Source organism: Ixodes scapularis, unplaced genomic scaffold, assembly GCF_016920785.2.
Source record: "Ixodes scapularis isolate PalLabHiFi unplaced genomic scaffold, ASM1692078v2 PGA_scaffold8__174_contigs__length_109621045, whole genome shotgun sequence".
Taxonomy (NCBI): domain Eukaryota; kingdom Metazoa; phylum Arthropoda; class Arachnida; order Ixodida; family Ixodidae; genus Ixodes; species Ixodes scapularis.
Window position 1 is genome coordinate 9,590,260 of NW_024609883.1, and position 17,919 is coordinate 9,608,178.

Here is a 17,919-nt window from a genome sequence, read left to right on the forward strand (position 1 = left end):
ACGCAGTCAAACGCAAGTGTCTGAACCGGCCTTAAGAGTATCCACCGCAGTATCACCAGCTGCATGCTAAGGCTTTTTCATTTTCAGCATATTTCGTTGTTTTTTTGTGTTTTTTTTTTTTTGTAAAATCTCTACAAGGTTCTTCAGCGCATGCAACACCCTCACTAGCTTCACTGATGGATAGTATAGTCCTCCTCTGTCCTGGTGCTTGAGGAGGGAATTACCAGGAGCCATAGAAGCCTGTTTAATGACCACTAGGAAGTGCAACTCGCGAGTCCGAGTTGCACATTGGCACACACCAGTAAGGTATCATGCGACTTAGAATGCAGCACAAAGAGTTGGGGCTAAGTACAAGGTGCTGATGTGCCCATGATCAATAAATGGAATGAAATGACCGCACCTGTACGTGTGGCGTTGCGGTGCGCGTGCCACGAGCAGCAGACGGCTTCGTGCTATTGAGCTATGCCGGCAATTGCTAAGCGCTCTATCTGCGGGTCGAACGACGACCGAGAAAAGTTACTCGAGTCACAAACAAATTACGTGATCAAATGACCTATTTGATCACGTAAGGTCACGTTACCGCGTAACTTAGCATAGAAAACTTACGTTATCACGTAGCTTAACGGATAACGTAGCTTACGCTAGCTACAGTGAACTGTAGCAGCAGGCAGCGGACAAGCGTCGTCTGCATTTCTGTATGGGGTTTTGGCGCCCCTAGTAGCAAATTTGTGAAGTAAGCGCGACGACGACAAAGAAACCATTGGGCAGGCATTTTCAGTATAAAGGAGGCTATGGCTAAACGGACCAGTCGGACGTGCATTCCGGGCGCAGTACCGTATCCCCATACGTGAACCGTCAATTCCCTCTCGATGACATCGTAGAAGTGTCGCGTCACTACCTGCCGCGACCTTGGCAGTTGCGCGGCGGAGGTGGTTGCAACGGATGCCTGTTCTGCCGTAGGTAGTACTCCGGCTCGACACTATACGGAAACTCGAGTGGCCACGACTTCGGACGCCGCGACGACGAGGACCCTCGCGTACACTTGTTTTTGTTTGCCAGAGTTTCTGTGAGTGACAGATAAGATTTCAACATCTGACGGCGATCGTGCGCCCATGGCGTACTTTGTTGCCACTTTGGGACCGCTTGTGTTGCGTTGGCGGAACAAGACGCTAAACACACGCGCATTCTAAGTGTCGTAACCAAAGCAAACTTATTCCGTCGTGCTAGAAGTTTTAATGACAGGTTTCCCGGTATGACAGGAAGCCTTGAAATACCAGCAATGGCTTTCTCGTGCGCTCTGTACAGTTGCAATTCATATGAACGTCACCTTGCGATCGTTCACCGCTCCATTCTGGAGTTGTCACGAAGTGTCTGCCTTGGCAGTTTGTGCGCCTTCTCTCGCACCTTGCGAGGCTCGGTTCGCGAAGCACACACTCCGCCACGGCCTTTGCTTTACGACGCTACAGAACAGTAGATGATTGTGCTTTCACCTTTGTATGGGTCGTGATTGTACGTTGCCAAGCTGTGGTGTGGTGTACTCTGTTTCACCTCGCGATGGATCGCAGCAGATGCTACGAGGCATGCTAACCAATCCGGCGCAGTGAATTTATCACGTCACTACATCCGAACATAGCTGGTGCTGTGTCCCTCTTGAAGGCCACGGGACAACACTTCCACGGCATTGCGTTGACTTGGATGGCTCATAGTGCCATCTGTGGTCCATCGGAAGAAGGAACAACAGTGTACAGAAGCAAACTGTTTGCTGTCTTTTTTGCTCCGAGTGTTTTTTGGAGGGTCGTTAAGCTCTGAGATAACAAAGTTGGACTGGGTGATCCAACGCTTAAATGTTATTTAAAGCAGTTTCTTTTTTCTGTCAGCTTTTTCCAAGTCCCTCACCCACCTCCCTCCCAAAAAAATGTTTGTACATCGTTGATATGGGGTCAAATCACGGTCGTTTGGAATGCGGAAGAGAACTGAGTCGCAGTTCAGTGGCTGCGGAATTTTCTTTTTTATTAGGAGTGAAGCTTCTCAGGGTCTAGCTTTGTCTGGCGTCCGTGTTCACATCGATTGCCATCCCATCTGTCTTCTTAAAAAAAAGAAAAAATGTTTCCGCAATCGACAGGATTCGAACCTGTGCGGGGAGACCCCAATGGATTTCTAGTCCATCGCCTTAACCACTCGGCCACGACTGCAGGACGAGTAGGGGGCTCTGAGATGTGGTAGTAACTCAAGAGCTGGGGATGTCATGGATGAAACGTTGCATGTAGCCGCTCAACGTCTATACAGGAGAGGGTGCTGCGGTCAAATGCGTGTATAATCGCGTTAAACTTTGCATGCATTGGCTCAACGTTTATAGACGAGAGGGCGCTGTGGTCAAATGCTCAAATGCATATATACGGTAACTACGTTCCATACCGTTCCATACCATTCCATACCAATGCAACCCGGAACTCAGCACTGCCTATGAGCAATGAAACAAAATCACTTCTCTTTGGCTGTGCATTCGAAGAAGTGTTATCTAGAGCTGGAGGCAAAGCATCTACTGTATTCTTAGACTGTCACCAGCTAAAACGCAGAACTACCTGAGAGATGGCGCCATTATGTATGTTAGTGTTGCTCTCATCGTAAGCGGTCAGAAACTGTCGTTACGCAGTCGGTCCCACTGAAACGCAAACTCGATTAGCGGTCGGGTCTCGTACGATTATGTTAACCCTTTTGGAGGATGTGGGGTTTCGATAAGGGACGTCTAAATACCCCAGGACCCAGTAGCACGTCACGCTCAGCGACGCCGGATTAAGAACTCAATCATAGACTGCCTTGCACTCCGACGCCGTTCTTGTCTGCTCTCGACATGATCGGTTACGTTAAGCTTTGGCTATGCCTGCTTCGTGCCTGCAGTCTGCTTTGTCTGCCCACAGTCGCAGCTCGGTTTCAATACGATCGGTGCACCCAGAAAGGTTTCAGTGTGCACAGGCAGTCAACAACACAAGGGAATGCAACGAACGTGTGGTGGAAGCGGAGATTTTGTCGCATTCTCAACCCAGTGCTGTTCTTAGCATTCGTGTGTACGGCGCCTAGCATGCCCGCTTTCCAAAGCCGCACCATGACGACTTGCTCCTGCTCCCGGCGCAGTATGTGGAGCGCCCGCCACACGCCGACTTCCTGCCGGCCAAGCAAGTCTCGGGCTCCAAATCTCTCCTGTTCGACACCGATTTGGTAGTTGTCGCCACGGAAATGTGGAGGAAATTCCTGCGTTGCCGCAGCAATGCCACGGCAACGCGGTCGGTCTTCCCCTATTTAAATGGCAACGCCCATTAACTGAGTTTTCGTATTGGCCGAGACACAGAGGGGACATTTCGTGGCCACGCCTACTTCCGCTATACTTCGCTCCATGCGTGGAGAATAGGGACGGCACCTCCCGCCCGTTCTAACCTCGTTGGGTGTTGCTCCGCAACGGTTGTCGAACCGCAGGTGTGGGACCTGAGCACGGATCAGTCGTGGTCCAGCATTGCCTGCAAGGGGAACATGGTGGGGCACACGGACACGGTGCGCTGCCTGCAGGCCGACCAGCGCCAGGTGGTGAGCGGCTCGTACGACCGCACCCTCAAGGCGAGTACTCCTTGGCGGAGTTGTTGGGTCTCTGTAGTGGCGTCGTCTGGTGCAGGGGTCCTCAGTTTTTGCAGTCTCGAGAAACCCTGAGCTGCCTTGACTAACAGACAGGAAACGTTTCCTGTGACGGCATGAAAGCGAAAATTCACAGGATCTCTTATCTTGTCCCTAAGACGAAGGCAAAAGCCCAAGCACCGATGTAAACGTGGTAGCGAATCTCCGAAGACAGCGCGCTCTCTGACGACGCACTTTTGGTGCCGTTTCTTTGGTACGTTTCATTTTGGTGCCTTTCGTGTCACCGACGTGTTTTTGATATTTTTTGTGTCACTGACGTCTTTTTGCTCAAGGACTTGGAAGGTCGACCGAACGATGAGACATAATAGATGTAATCAAGAAGCAGCGCAGAAGCCTACAAACCCTGTAAACAGTAATGCCCATACTAAGGAATGTTTGGCTCGTAATTACGCATTGATGGATGGCTTAGATCTGCTTAAATCATGGTTTTCTTTTTATTTTCTTTATTTTATTTTAGGGCTCGAAGGCTTACAGAGAGGAGTGGGCACTTTCATTTAACATAAACATAAAAAGAAAAAAGAAAAAATACAAAATTAGTATGAAACATCATTTAACAAATTAGTAATTTCAATTCTAAAATCAGTGGTATCAGTACTATGACTGTGGGAAGGCGGTTCCAATCAATTTAGGTTTGGGGAAGGAGGCATTAAAAGTGCCGAGTGTCTCCCAACAAAATTTACAGGGGTTTTTGTTACCGGAAGAATAAATTATGCATCATGAAACACTTATTCTCTTCCCAAATGTAGACCTGGAGGTCCGAACCAGATTGCAAATTTTCAGCACTAATCGTCGTCTTATTCAAAAGTTATAAGTTATTTTGTAAAATTTTCAAAGGGGAAATGGCGGCCGACAGAGCTCTCAAATGCATGGATAGCGCCAGTTAATCGAAACGGGCAAAAATGGGCCGCCTTTTTCCCATTGAAAATTTCACAAAATCACTTATAACTTTTGAATAAGATGACGATTAGTAGTGTTGAAAACTTTGGCATTTGGTTCGGACCTCTAACGCTGCATGTGACACTGCGAGTCACCGCATCACACGACCACATGACTCGACAACACAGTGTTGACTTGAGAACCGTCAAGTTACTCGAGCAATGTCACACGACAGGATCGAGAGGTTGATGTCACGTGATTACTGTTCGTTAGGTTCAGCGAGAAAACATCACATGTTGCACTATAGCAGCCCCTCAAGTTCGCATTCTGCGTAATTCCAACTTTATACGTGGAATCGAGGTGATTTTTTTTTTTTTTTTTCGAGGCAAGAAGTTTTGGATTACGCCTCGTTGAACCATTGTGCTTGTTGGAGCTCGGTTGTGAGAGCGGGAACTCTCTTCTTTTTGGCCCTTGGTGCATCCAGTATTTCTTGCCTCTATATTTTGTAGCTCCTCTTGCTACCAGATAGTAGCAGCTCAAACTGCTTGCATTTTCCTGTGTGTAAGGTTGTCCTTGGCCTCACCACCTGTAACAGACTCTTTGTGACATGCAGCCTGTACTCTAACGCTTTAAGGCCACTTTAGGCGCTTCTGCTCCTCTCGGCGTCGGGGAACATGGCAACGCCTGAGGCATCTACATCGTTGGCGGCCGCAACCCCGGCAGTCGCGAAACATGGCCATCCACGCCAGTACACCACAGACGAACTAAGGGAGCGGAAGAGCGACGATCATGCTTTCGCATTCACAACTCATAAGAAGTGCTTAGGTGTCCTCGGAAATATTTTAGCCGAACCAGAACTGAACACAATTGAAATCTTCGCTGCCATCTTGGAACTGAACTCGAACTGAACATGAAAAAAAAAACAAAAAAAAAAACGGTAACCAGTTCAAAACAATTCACGGTATTTTTTTCTTTTCTTCTTTGTATTACAAGATGAATGTCTGAGAGTTAATAATTGGCAGCTGTATTTCTATGTAGTGACCAAATTTTCATATACCAAATTGCAATGTATAAGAATTTTTCTTTTTTTAATTCTTGATTTAATAAAGAATATTTGCATATAGTAAGAATATTTATAAACCTCCTTGATTTTGTATAGTTAATGTCAAATGCATTGTTTCCTTGCCATTCCCACGTACGTAGTGGACTTCCTTAGGTCGCAGTCCATAAATATAGCTAGATTAAAATTGCCTTAGGTAGGACAAGTGGAAGCTTGGAAACAACCTTTACGAGTTCGCGTGGGTTTTCGTTTAGGCATGGTGCAGTTGTGAAAACCTTGAAGAAACTATTCAACATTCGATTCGAAAATATTCGGCCAAAACCACTGTTCGCTTCGAATTCGCTTCCAACTCAAAATCCCCTATTCGCGCATATCTAGAAAACCATCAAAACGCAGGTCCTCTGGGCATATTATTTATTGTACATTGTCATTACCAGAATTACTATTCGTAGTTCCCCGTTTCATGTCTGTGTAACTATGAAAATATTTCTTTGCATTCTCGTATATATCGAGCCATAGCCTCCTTTATACTAAAAATGCCTGCCCAATGGTTTCTTTGTCGTCGTCGCGCTTACTTCACAGATTTGCTACTAGGGGCGCCAAAACCCCATACAGAAATGCAGACGACGCTTGTCCGCTGCCTACTGCTACAGTTCACTGTAGCTAGCGAAAGCTGTGTTATCCGTTAAGCTACGTGATAACGTAAGTTTTCTATGTTAAGTTACGCGGTAACGTGACCTTACGTGATCAAATAGGTCACTTGATCACGTAATTTGTTTGTAACGCGAGTAACTTTTTTCGGTCGTCGTTCGACCCGCAGATGGAGCGCTTAGCAATTGCCGGCATAGCTCAATAGCACGAAGTCGTCTGCTGCTCGTGGCACGCGCACTGTGACACCACACGTACAGGCGCGGTCATTTCATTCCATTTATTGATCATGGGCACATCAGCACCTTGTACTTAACCCCAACTCTTTGTGCTGCATTCTAAGTCGCATGATACCTTACTGGTGTGTGCCAATGTGCAACTGGGACTCGCGAGTTGCACTTCCTAGTGGTCATTAAACAGGCTTCTATGGCTCCTGGTAATTCCCTTCTCAGGCACCAGGACAGGGGAGGAATATACTATCCATCAGTGAAGCTAGTGAGGGTGTTGCATGCGCTGAAGAACTTTGTAGAGATTTTACCAAAAAAAAAAGACAACAAAATATGCTGAAAATGAAAAAGCCTTAGCATGCAGCTGGTGATACTGCGGTGGATACTCTTAAGGCCGGTTCAGACACTTGCGTTTGAGTGCGTTTGACTGCGTTGTGTCGAGAACCGAAAGCGAGTCACCGACATATCTGTGCTTCGTATGAAGCGTGAAATCCAATTTTGGCACGCGATATAAGCAGCAGGGATGTCCTGGTTTCTCGTAGCCGAAACGCAGTCAAACGCAACTGTCTGAACCAGGCTTTATACACCATGGTGCTCTGAAATACGCAAAGGTAGAGAAAGATGTCAACCCTCACAAAGATTTTCTGCAACTTGTGTGTACTTGTGTGTACAGGCCAATTTTCACAAACTACTCGGCATCCGTGACTGACAAGCATGACTCCAAGAAGATCTTCACCAACAAGCCACAATCTACGAAGCCGTTAAAAAACTCTAGAACTACATACGTGAAAAACAGTGCGGACCACAAGAGACCGGTCAAAACCATCAAGAGGCTGTGCACTTAAAAAAACAAGTTGGAATTGTATATCAAGACCCCCGGTCAGTGTGTTGCCGACGGGTGCGCAGGCTTTCGGTCAGCGGGGACGCGTTCGCGGTCCTGAGAAAAACCGCATGACTGCCGCATGTAGTCCGCGGGCCGTATGTTTTGCGGCTGTGCTCCAGTAGCAATAAAAACTCTAAAGTGGTCGCTGCTTCAACGTCGTGAAAGTCCGTCAGCCTGTCTGTGTCCTTTTTAATTGGCATTGACTATTTCTGTTGTCGATATGACAAGCACCAGAGGTCTGGTAACATTTCAGCATACAAACAAAACCAAGACGTGAAAGCTAAAAGAAAGGTATAAGACTTGTTTATAAATAAAATCTATTCCGACGGTGCCCTGCGCCTGGTATGTAGCATGGGTTACGAATTAATTTAATTCACAAACGGCATCACAGTGGACTAGCAAACGGCAGCGAAGAAGAGTCGTCTGCATTTTTGTATGGGGCTTTGGCGCCTCTAGCAGAAAACATGCGAAGCAGGCGCGACGACGACGAAGCATGGTGAAGCCAACCATTGGGCAGGCATTATCAGTATAAAGGAGGCTATGATCGAGCATAGTGATCAGATCTATCATTTTCATTTGTCTTCTGCCCTGTGTGAATATGCCAAAGTTCCTTTGCGCTTTGATTTATGTCCGGTGAGTTCTTGGGTCGCCATTATTTTATAAAGTCATAAACAGTAAAATGTTGCACCTAAAAATAAGCTATATGTATTTGTCCACCTTACATTTCTTTTTGAATTTTTGCTCTAGTTTCAATTTTTGTATTTAGATGCTTATTTAGGCCTACTTATTTAGTATTTACTTGTTTATATTGCCTACTGTGTTAGGAGGCTGTTCTGGGCTATTGGAGAGGTGACCTCATCCACAACTAAAGTAACCAGTGCTGGTAAAAAAAACAAAAAAAAAAAGAGGTGCTGTTAGGGAGAGGATTGAGAACGCAAGGCAAAATGGAAGGGAGGTTCCCACTTGTCCTTCGAGGAAGTGGGTTAATGTTTTATGCTTTCTCTACAGTCCCTCTTTATAAAAAGAATTTCCTTACTCAGGGAGAAGAAAAGTTTTCTGCTTTCTTCATACAGAGATTTTCCCACTTTCTTTTTGCATCGCCTGTCTAGAGAAAGTAGTCAAATATCTTTACTTTCCTTACACATGGATTTTCCTACTTCCCTTTTGTATTGCCTCTGTAGGGCAGGTAGAGAAATCTTACACAGAGAACATAGGGAACTACTTCTACTTTCATCACATGTGGATTCTCCTACTTCCTTTTTGTGTCCTCTTTTAGGTCAATAGAAAAATCTTCCCACACAGGGAAAGAGGATAAATTTTCTTAATTCCCTACAGATCAATATTCTTTTTGCATCTTTTGTGTAGAAAAAGTAGACAGATCTTTTTACACAAATAAAGGACAAACATTTCTCAATACTTGCACTTCCCTACATTCTTTTGCATCCCATGTAGGACAAAGCAGAGAAATCTTCCTACTCAGGAAACAAAAGACCTTCACAGTACATGGATTTCTTTCTTTTTGCACTCTCTGCACAAGGAAACTAGAGAAATCATCCTCCACAGGAAAAGGATGAAATTTCCCTACTTCCCCCATTCCAGGACTTTCCCTCATTTTTGCATCCCCTGTGTAGGGAAAGTTCCCTACAGAAGAAAAGCAGAGAAACGGCTCTCTTTCCAGGCTTCCTGGTCAGGTCGCTGCCAAAAGCTTTGCCCTCTGCTTCTGCGCAGGTGTGGGACATGCAGACGGGCGAGTGCCTGCGCACGCTGGTCGGCCATTCGGGTGCCGTGCTCTGCCTCCAGTTTCGGGGCGACCGGCTGGTCTCCGGCTCGTGCGACCGCACCATCCGCGTCTGGCAGCTGGCCACCGGACGCCACCTGTCCACCCTCCAAGGTCACCAGGACGCAGTCACCTGCCTCCAGTTTGACGCCTCCCAGGCAAGTGGTTAGGAGGCGTGCAATGTGTGCCACCTTGACGTTCGGCCTGGGACGGTTTGACACAATGTTCACCTTTTGGGCTGCCTCGGTGTATGGGCCAAACCGCTTTGAGCCGACATTAATTTTTTACAGCGGAGCTGTTAAGGGCTAGTTTCCCCAGTTTCGTGTCCGTCACCAAATAAATGTCGACACAAATCTCTGGACAGCTACCGATACTATAAGCGACGCCGGCAACCAGACAACCGGCTTGCCAGTTGTCTGGTTGCCGCCAGGCCTTTTCAGTGGAAAGGCTGAATTTCTCCAGACGTCGTCCTAGAAGTCGTCCTCAGGGTCGTCGTAGAAGTCATCCTTGAGGTCGTACGAGAGGTTGTCCTAGAAGTCATCCTTCAGGTCGTCCTAGGCGTTGTCCTCTAGGTCGTCCTAGGCGTTTTTAAGGCGTCGTCCTTGAGGTAGCCCAAGAAGTCGTCCTTGAGGTCGTCCTACGATAGTGCAGCTTTGCCGGTCTTCCTTCTTCACCAGAGTGGAAAGGCTGAAAGTTTCTAGGCTACCTCAGTGTCTGTGGTCTGTGGATTTTTTGATCCACCTCGATGTACAAGATAAACAGTTTTGATGTTGACCTCTTTGGCTGCCTCGTATGGGCTGAATTGTTGGACCCGATAGTGACCTTGTAGATCACCTCGATTTATGGGCTGAACTTACCCGATTTCATTTTTTTCATTTCATTTATTTACTTTCAGGGCCCGAAGGCATCACAGAGAGGAGTGTGTTCGTTATTCAAAAATACAAGAATACAACGCTAACGAGGCAAAAATACATTAATATCAATGAACAAGGCAACAAATATGTCAATACAAACATAGCCAAGGAACATTTAAAAAAAATGTAATTGCAGTTCTAAAATTAGCGCCGTCAGATATTCGGACTATTCATATGGGAAGGCGATTCCAATCAATGGATGTCTGGGGAAGGAAAGAAGAATTGAAAACAGAGGTGCTACAATGGGTGATGCCTAATTTTAGTTTGTGATCTGTGCGCGATGATATGCAAGGTGCTTCTAAACATAATGTTCTACGAAGTTCCGAGTTATAGCGATAAATCTTGCGAAATAAACATAAACGAGATATTTCTCTGCGAGAAGAGAGGCCAGACAATGAGAGATGCTTTCAAGAGGTGACGCTGGCTGTGTGGTGATAGCTTGAAAGAATAAAACAAGCAGAACGATCTTGAATTGACTCAAGTGCAGATGCAAGGGCGAGTCCGGGTCCCAGATAGAAGCTGCATATTCAAATTTACCACGTATTATGGTTTGATATAAAATTAGCTTTAAAGAAACAAAAGTGAGTGAAAAATTTTTTAAGATAACCTAGTAAGCGATTTGCGTTGTTAGCGGCATATTCAACATGGGCATTCCAGGAAAGGTCATTGATAGTATGAACACCGAGGTATTTATAGGAGGAAACAGAAAGGAGAGGTGGAATGGTTAATTTAGTAGGGGAACAAGCGTTACTTTGACACGACACTCTCATACACCTACATTTAGAAATGTTAAGTTAACTGTGCACCAGCGAGTTACATTATTAATAGTATCAGTTTGAAGGGCAGAGATGTCGGAATCATTAATTTTTTTTTTATAAATAGCAGTCATCAGCATACAAGTTAATAGAGGAAGAGATACGCGTAGGTAGTTCAATAATATATATGAGAAATAATAGTGGACCGATGTTGACTTTATGGGTCACCTCAATTTACGTGCTCAACTAGTTGACGTGATGTTTCCTCTTTGGGGTGCCTCAGTGTATGGGCTGAACTGGCTTGACCCAGCTTTCACTTTTTGGGCTCCCTCAATGTATAGGCCGAACCAGTTTGACCCAGTGTTCACTTTATGGCTGCCTCGACTTACGGTGATTAAAACGCACAGTGCACAAAGGCAGGACAGAGTGGGACACACAATGGCTCAACTTAGAACTGAAGTCAATTGTCAAGGCGCAACCTTATACTATTCGACGGCCAACTAAGAAAAAGCACACACGCCAAATGACAGACCAGCAGATTCCAGCACCGGTTAGACCTGGTGTTCACTTCTTAGATCTTCTCAATGTACGGGCTGAAGTGGTTAGGCCCAATCTTGACTTTTTGGGCCACATTGTGCATGGGCTGAACCGGCTTGACCCGGTGTTCACTTTTTTGGAGCTCCGATGTAGGGCCAAGCCGGTTTGACCCGCAGATGACTTTTTGGGCTACCTTAAAAAAAGCCCCCGAAAAGAAAAAATTTGGTTTTTTAAACAGTCTGGTTGGGAAATGCGTGTCAAAAAAATTAATTCTATGCGAAAATGACAAAAAAAAAGTTTTAGAGCAATATTGACGGCGCGAGACGCGATTTAGTCGGTAGTCACCTCCTTTCCACTTGTTTTCTCTCTAGGCATTTCGGGCGCGTGGAGGAGAGGTGAATCGGCTTTGCCATCATGTTAAGGTGGAGAGAGTGTATGACCATCTCGTTGAGCAAATGACCCTTCCGTGATGTCACGGACTTTGCACGCAGAATTTCAAGTAAATCTCTCGCTGTCACTTTTGCTATAAAAAAAAAAAAAAAATTTGCATAACATTTTTTTGTTTTGACACGCGTGTTCCCACCCGACTGTTTAAAAAAAAACTTTTTTTTTTCTTTTCAGGGGTTCTTTAATGCTCGACTGAACCGGTTTGACCTGGTGTTCACTTTTTGGCTCACCTGTGTATGGGCTGATCCGTTTGGCCAGATGTTCACTTTTTGGGCTGTCTCAACATTTGGGGTGAACCAGTTTGACCCAGTTTTCACTTTTTGGGCCCCCTCAATATATCGGCTGAACCAGCTCGAAATTGAGTTTTTACCCCATCTGCCCCATTAGAAGGGTACTTCAACGATTTTTTTTAGCTACCCCAACTAACTATACTTTCTGAATCCCCGACGTTTACCTTTTCCGGTACATTATTTAGTATCGCCAAATTCATAATAGTTATTGTGAAATCGGCAAATGAAAATGTTCCAAGAACCAACATTCAAATATACCCACACTTTTCAGTGCTGCGACGTCAGTGGCAGGCAGGCTTGCCAGTCGAGCAAGCAGTCTAAAAATACAATATGCCAATCATTTGTTCCGTGCTGGAGCGCAAGTACTGGAGCGAGCTTCCAAAGGGTTAAACTGCTTGGAATCAGTCGGGAACAAATTCGACAGTCCAAAGAGTGAACCTTCCACTGACGTCACTTTTTCGTTGCTGCCAGTAAAGACTTTCAGTTTGAAAAACGCCGTGAGGACCAAAACTGTAAGTTCAGTAACTTCGCAAAAAAGAAATATTTTGACCCAATACTTGGCATACTATTTCAGCCATGTTCGTTAGCGAGTTTAGCAAATTTTCAGGCAACTCGGGGACCATGAAGAAATTGCTGGGGTAGCAATTTCTTCATGGGGTCCGAGTTGCCTGAAAATTTGCTAAACTCGCTAACGAACATGGCTGAAATAGTATGCCAAGTATTGGGTCAAAATATTTCTTTTTTGTCAGTCACACTGGTTATAAGCACATAAGTAGTTCAACTTTTTCCAATAGTCTATGAGTCTATGGTTCACAGGTGGCTTTTCGACACAACTCAGGTTCTAAGGACCCCTGAAAACATGAAAGGGCCGAAAACACCTCATTTGTCACCACCTCTATTCCAACATAAGCCAACCCAAGCTAGAGTTATGCCACATTAAAGAGCAAGCTGCATTAAGAAGTGGTGCGCTTGTCCCGCCGCTTTACGGACAAAATGCACCTCCTCCATTTTGGCGGCAGGCAAAGCTTGTTGCGACGGATCGACACATCCGCTAACTGGTCGTCCTCGGCTCCAGGTGGTGAGCGGATCGCTGGACCGCACCATCAAGCTGTGGAGCCTGGCGAGCGGCCACTGCCTACGCACGCTCGACTGGATCAAGTCCGAGGGCCACACCGGAGTGGTCCGCTGCCTGCAGGCAGACCGCTGGCGCATCGTCAGCGCCGGCGACGACCGGGCGCTCAAGGTCTGGGGCCTGGACACCGGTCAGCGGCTGGTGACCCTCAGAAACCACACGGACGGAGTCACCTGTCTCCAGTTCAGCGACTGCCTCATCGTCTCGGGCTCCTACGACCAGACGGTCAAGCTCTGGGACTTCACAGTCTGCTGAACCAGACGCACGCGCGCCAACTCGCCTCGCCAGTTGTCCCCCGCGGAAACGCTTCAAAGTACGAGAGCTCGTCCTCTCTCGCCATTTTGTTCGCGAGCTTTGCACTGCAGAGATAGGTGCGACGGTCCAAATGAAAGCCTGCGTGCCACAGGCGGCGGATACCATTACAAAGTCGGGCAGAGATGCGTGGAGGTGGCAGGGGTCCGATTCTTGGTTCTGGTGAGAGCTTCAGGTTAGACATCAATCGACTGGTTTCGGCTGGGCGAACTTTGTCTGCCAATGAGAAAAGTTTGATTTGATAACTAGTACACAATTAATGTGCCGGTCCTGAGTGCTCCCTTATCTACCGGTGGATGTCGGCTTGTGTACGCCTGCAAACTGACACGAAATTTCCAAAGGAAGCACGGTTCTCAATTACTTCCTTTATGAAATAGCGGACGGTTAATATTTCAGCAAGCGTTTGTCGTCGCTTCATTACGACACAGTTTGTAGCAAATGGCAGACTTTTTTTTTGTCATGTTAGCAGACTGTGCGTAGGTATGTTCTGGAGTTATTTTTGCCTGCAAATGGCACCTCATAGCAAACAAACCCCCATTCTCCACTCGCAGACAAGTTGTCTGCCAACGATATCTTGGCTCGCTCTGCGAGGGTCAAACTAGATCTCGCTCTTGCGGTGACCGAATTGGACCCTAGGTGCCGGCTAGTGCTGACGTAGACGACCCAGCTGAACTCGGAAGAGTTGGCTGCTACGTGTCAGGAGCACCCCAACTCAGTCCGCTGGATGTCCGTGAAGCTTTTTACACTTTCCACACCGGTCGAGGCAAAGCGACTCCCCCGCGCTACGTTTTGACGCACACGTGAGGCTTTTTTCATATTTTTTTTTTCTCGGTTTTGAAGAGGCCATGTTGCTTCTTCAACATGCAGGGTTGCGGAGGACAAGGAATGCGCTCGGCGGAGGATCTCCCCGTTTGTTTGCTAGAATCGCCCGTGGCGACGCTTTTTGCTGGTTTTTTGACGGTTGTGCCTTCCTCTCCGAATTCAGCACGATGCCAAGTGTGATGGTGCAACTCAAAGTTAACGCCCGTTTGCAACGTATTCCTTCGAGGCAATCATGCAACCTTCTAGGCCACTCTGGAAGCAATGCCTTGGGGATGGCCCAGTTTTCTAAAACCATTCAATGGGCCTAACTTTAGAAGGAAGCATTTACAGCTGAACATGCGACCATTCGTTTTTGTTTTTTTTTCGCACGCACAAGTTGAGCTCATTAAGGGGTGCCTGCAGAAAGTGGCATCCTTCATCTATGCAGTAGCGTCGGTGTTTCAAAAAATAAAGATGCACGCATCTCATCTAGTGGATGTTAGAATAACACTTAGTGGCGCCGACAAGGGTGTAGCAACTTTGTCGGCTGCAACTAGAAAGCATACTACAGTTCAGTCGTTAGGGCAAATGCTGCAGATTACAAGAATCTCGGAACCCTTCAATTTATGGTGTGAGCCCCCCTGTTCCTCCTGAATGCATTTTGAAGGAAGATCACACTACAACCAATAAAAAGATGCAAGAAAAAACAACAAGGTCTTCGAATGAAATCAAAGAAGCACACACACACCTTTTACATTTCCATACACGATTTTACTCTCCAACACAGAGCAACAAACTAAGGCACATTTGGTGGTCCGAAGATGAGACATCGGGAGACTGTTGTCGCAAGTTTCGACCAACGCCGTGCACGCACTTTGTCGAGGACTTGGCGAGAGCACGGACAGAAGGTTTGTGCCGTCTGCCCGCGTAATCGCGCCAATGCGTCGGTGGCACGACCATAAATGTTCCCGAGCTGAGCAAACGTCTACGACAGAATGAGGGGGGCAAAGTGACGAAACACGTATACGACATAACATGTGCACACTAAAGCTGGCATTAAATAGGACGAGGGAGGGGGACGTGCATAACAAAAAAAAAATTAAGAAATCTGGTCCGCAGTTATGAATGGCAGTGGCACAGACATGACTAAAGGCCCCCCCAAAATAAAACCCACGCGCAATATACCACGAACGACCGTTTTAGCACGGTCGCACTCCCACTCGATAATCAATGCTTATTTTATTTGTGCCTGTGTTTCACAGCCAACGAACTGTTAGTAAGCAGGCATGAACGACTCCGCAATTGCCCGCTGCCATGGAGCTGTCATAGTGGACAACCGTAACTTGTTAATGTTAACATTTTTTTTTTTTTTTTTCAAACATGCATTTTGAGACGCGACACCCTGTATTGCATCCTGCCCGAGGAAGCGAAGGAATTTTTGAGACAAAACAACACAATTGGTCCCTTCTCTAGAATGAACTGTCGATCTAGTGGCTGTCCCAGGAACTTCGACTTTTCCGTACAACGGCAAGAAGCAAAAAAAACGCGAAAATCGAGCATCCAAGTTTTGCGTTTGTGAATGAATTTGGCCGATCTGCCACAAGCTGGAACTTGTGGTCCGGTTCCGTTAGACAAACGTATTCTGGTGGGTACTTGCTCAAATGATACACCAGAAAAACTGTTTGCATCGAGTCAATGTCTCCAATTTGTGGAACGAAACGTTCTATTTGACCGAAAGCTAGCAGATGCTACTCGGTTATTAGAGACGTGGGTTTGTTGAGCAGGAACAAAGAGCTAAACTGACTTTTAGAAGAGGTTTCTAGCGTACCCTAACAAGGCTTCATTCTCACTAACGTAAAGAAATAACAGGGTGGTCTTGTCGTTTGTGGAAACTACTGTCGTGTTCAGCCTTCACCCTAGAGAACAGACTCTGCAGAAGTTCGAAACACATTATGAAAGCGGCATCTTCCACACCGTAACTGAGGTTACAAATCTGAACGAGCGAAACAATTTGGCACGGTGTTCGCAGATTAGCTGCAATCTAACAGCCGTTAACCGGCGTGGCGGTGTCACCGCCCTCGCCTCGAAGCCGTGGCGTACGTTCCGAATGGCAGACGGCCGTCGGCTACGGCTCCCCATGGCAGCCGGCCCGGGAGCCGGTTAGAAGCCAAGTACGCTGCCTCGCCGTGCACGAGAAACGCGAGGACGAAGGGCGTCTCGGACTTCCCCCGCGGAGAGAGCGCGATGCGGTTAGTTCTGGCACTCGCGGTAGTGGGTGGACCGCCGCTCAATCAGGTCCAGGTAGCCCGTCATCTCCCGGTTCAGCTGTTCCAAGATCTGCGAGTAGTCCTTCAGCCTCCGCTCGTTGTCGTCAAACTCGTCCTCCATGCCTGCGGCGGAAGCGTGAGCTCAGTCTACGTTGGGTCCCTGCGAGTTTATTTCTTTTGCAAAGACTCGCTTATGTCAACGTGGGGAAACTTGAGGCCCAACGATGGACCAATCTCGCGAAAGGCTCCATTATACGACTTCGAGTGTAGCAACTGCGGCGTAGCGCAGCGCACACGGATACTGATTGGTCGCAGATATCAAGTTCCTGCTCGCCGACCAACGAAAGGCCCACGTTCAGTGCTACGCCATGCTCGATGTCGGAGCAGAATAGAGGCTTAAGTGTGTGCAATCGGCGACGACCGGAACCTTGCAGGGACACGCCTTCCCTAGGGGGTTTCCCAGGGACAGCGCTTGTCCCCGCTCTTGGGGTCGCAAAAGGCAGCAGGGAGACGGGGGGACAGTAGGACACGGCGCGGTAGAGAATAAAGGAGTGTTGCATGCAAGCCAACATGTGTCGTGTGTGATGGCGTCTGCTCTGGCGAGTCAAGCGTGACAAGTGTTCCACGCATGCGTGACGTCTCCGTAACTGTAGTGCACAAGAGGCAGGGGACAGACCTGAAATTTTGCTATGCATCCTCCAGCATGACCAGGAGCCTACCCCGTAAAACTCATTAATTTTAAGCCAAGGGTTCAAAAGTTGACCCTCTCAGGAGGTGTGCCCCCTTAAGGGACAATGCGCAATGTTTTCGCACTGAATTGAGTATACGGTAATCACGTGACGTCGCAATGTCGGACAATATCGTGTGTCACGTGACGCCACGTTGTTACAGTGACGTTGCACGACACTGCGATTAATCTGAGCATAACGTGAACTGTACGACAACACACACTCGTATGTCTGCTCTTTGCGTACGAAAGTGACGGTGCCTGATGTAACACTTTATTTTATTAATTTATTGAATAGTCGATTGCCTTTATAACGAACGCCTCTACTATGAAAATGCTCATTCAACAAAGTAAAATAATGTCCCAGCCAATCTCCTACGTGTTCAATGTGTTTCTCCGACTACTACAACGAATTCCTATTTAACAAATAATTCTGTTTACCAAAGCATTTGTGTGGCCACACAAAGCAGAAATGGCCGGTATTACTAATTTTCTAGGTGAAAACAAATCGATTTTACGTAAACTTGCTCTCGAGTGACACGCGTAGAGAACAGAAGTACTGCGGCAGCGGCGACGGTCGCC

The 17,919-nt window shown here is 46.9% G+C and overlaps 2 protein-coding genes and 1 non-coding gene across 5 annotated transcripts in view; 1 reads left to right on the forward strand and 2 right to left on the reverse strand.

The window, feature by feature from the left end:
* Nucleotides 1–15,718, forward strand: part of LOC8041281 (F-box/WD repeat-containing protein 7) — a 41,052-nt gene extending 25,334 nt beyond the window's left edge. For all 3 annotated transcript variants that reach the window (XM_029993939.4, XM_029993946.3, XM_042286637.1), the window contains exons 6-8: nt 3,472–3,609; nt 9,107–9,313; nt 13,174–15,718. In XM_029993939.4, the coding sequence (XP_029849799.2) occupies nt 3,472–3,609; nt 9,107–9,313; nt 13,174–13,485 (657 nt within the window). In that variant the 3' untranslated portion in view covers nt 13,486–15,718. The remainder of the gene's footprint in view (nt 1–3,471; nt 3,610–9,106; nt 9,314–13,173) is intronic.
* On the reverse strand, nt 2,111–2,192 carry Trnas-aga. The gene has a single exon. It is a non-coding gene; the product is annotated as a tRNA-Ser (tRNA).
* Nucleotides 15,093–17,919, reverse strand: part of LOC8041283 (laminin subunit beta-1) — a 97,985-nt gene continuing 95,158 nt past the window's right edge. Inside the window, exon 31 of the mRNA XM_029993932.4 lies at nt 15,093–16,733. Within this exon, the coding sequence (XP_029849792.2) occupies nt 16,594–16,733 (140 nt within the window). The 3' untranslated portion in view covers nt 15,093–16,593. The remainder of the gene's footprint in view (nt 16,734–17,919) is intronic.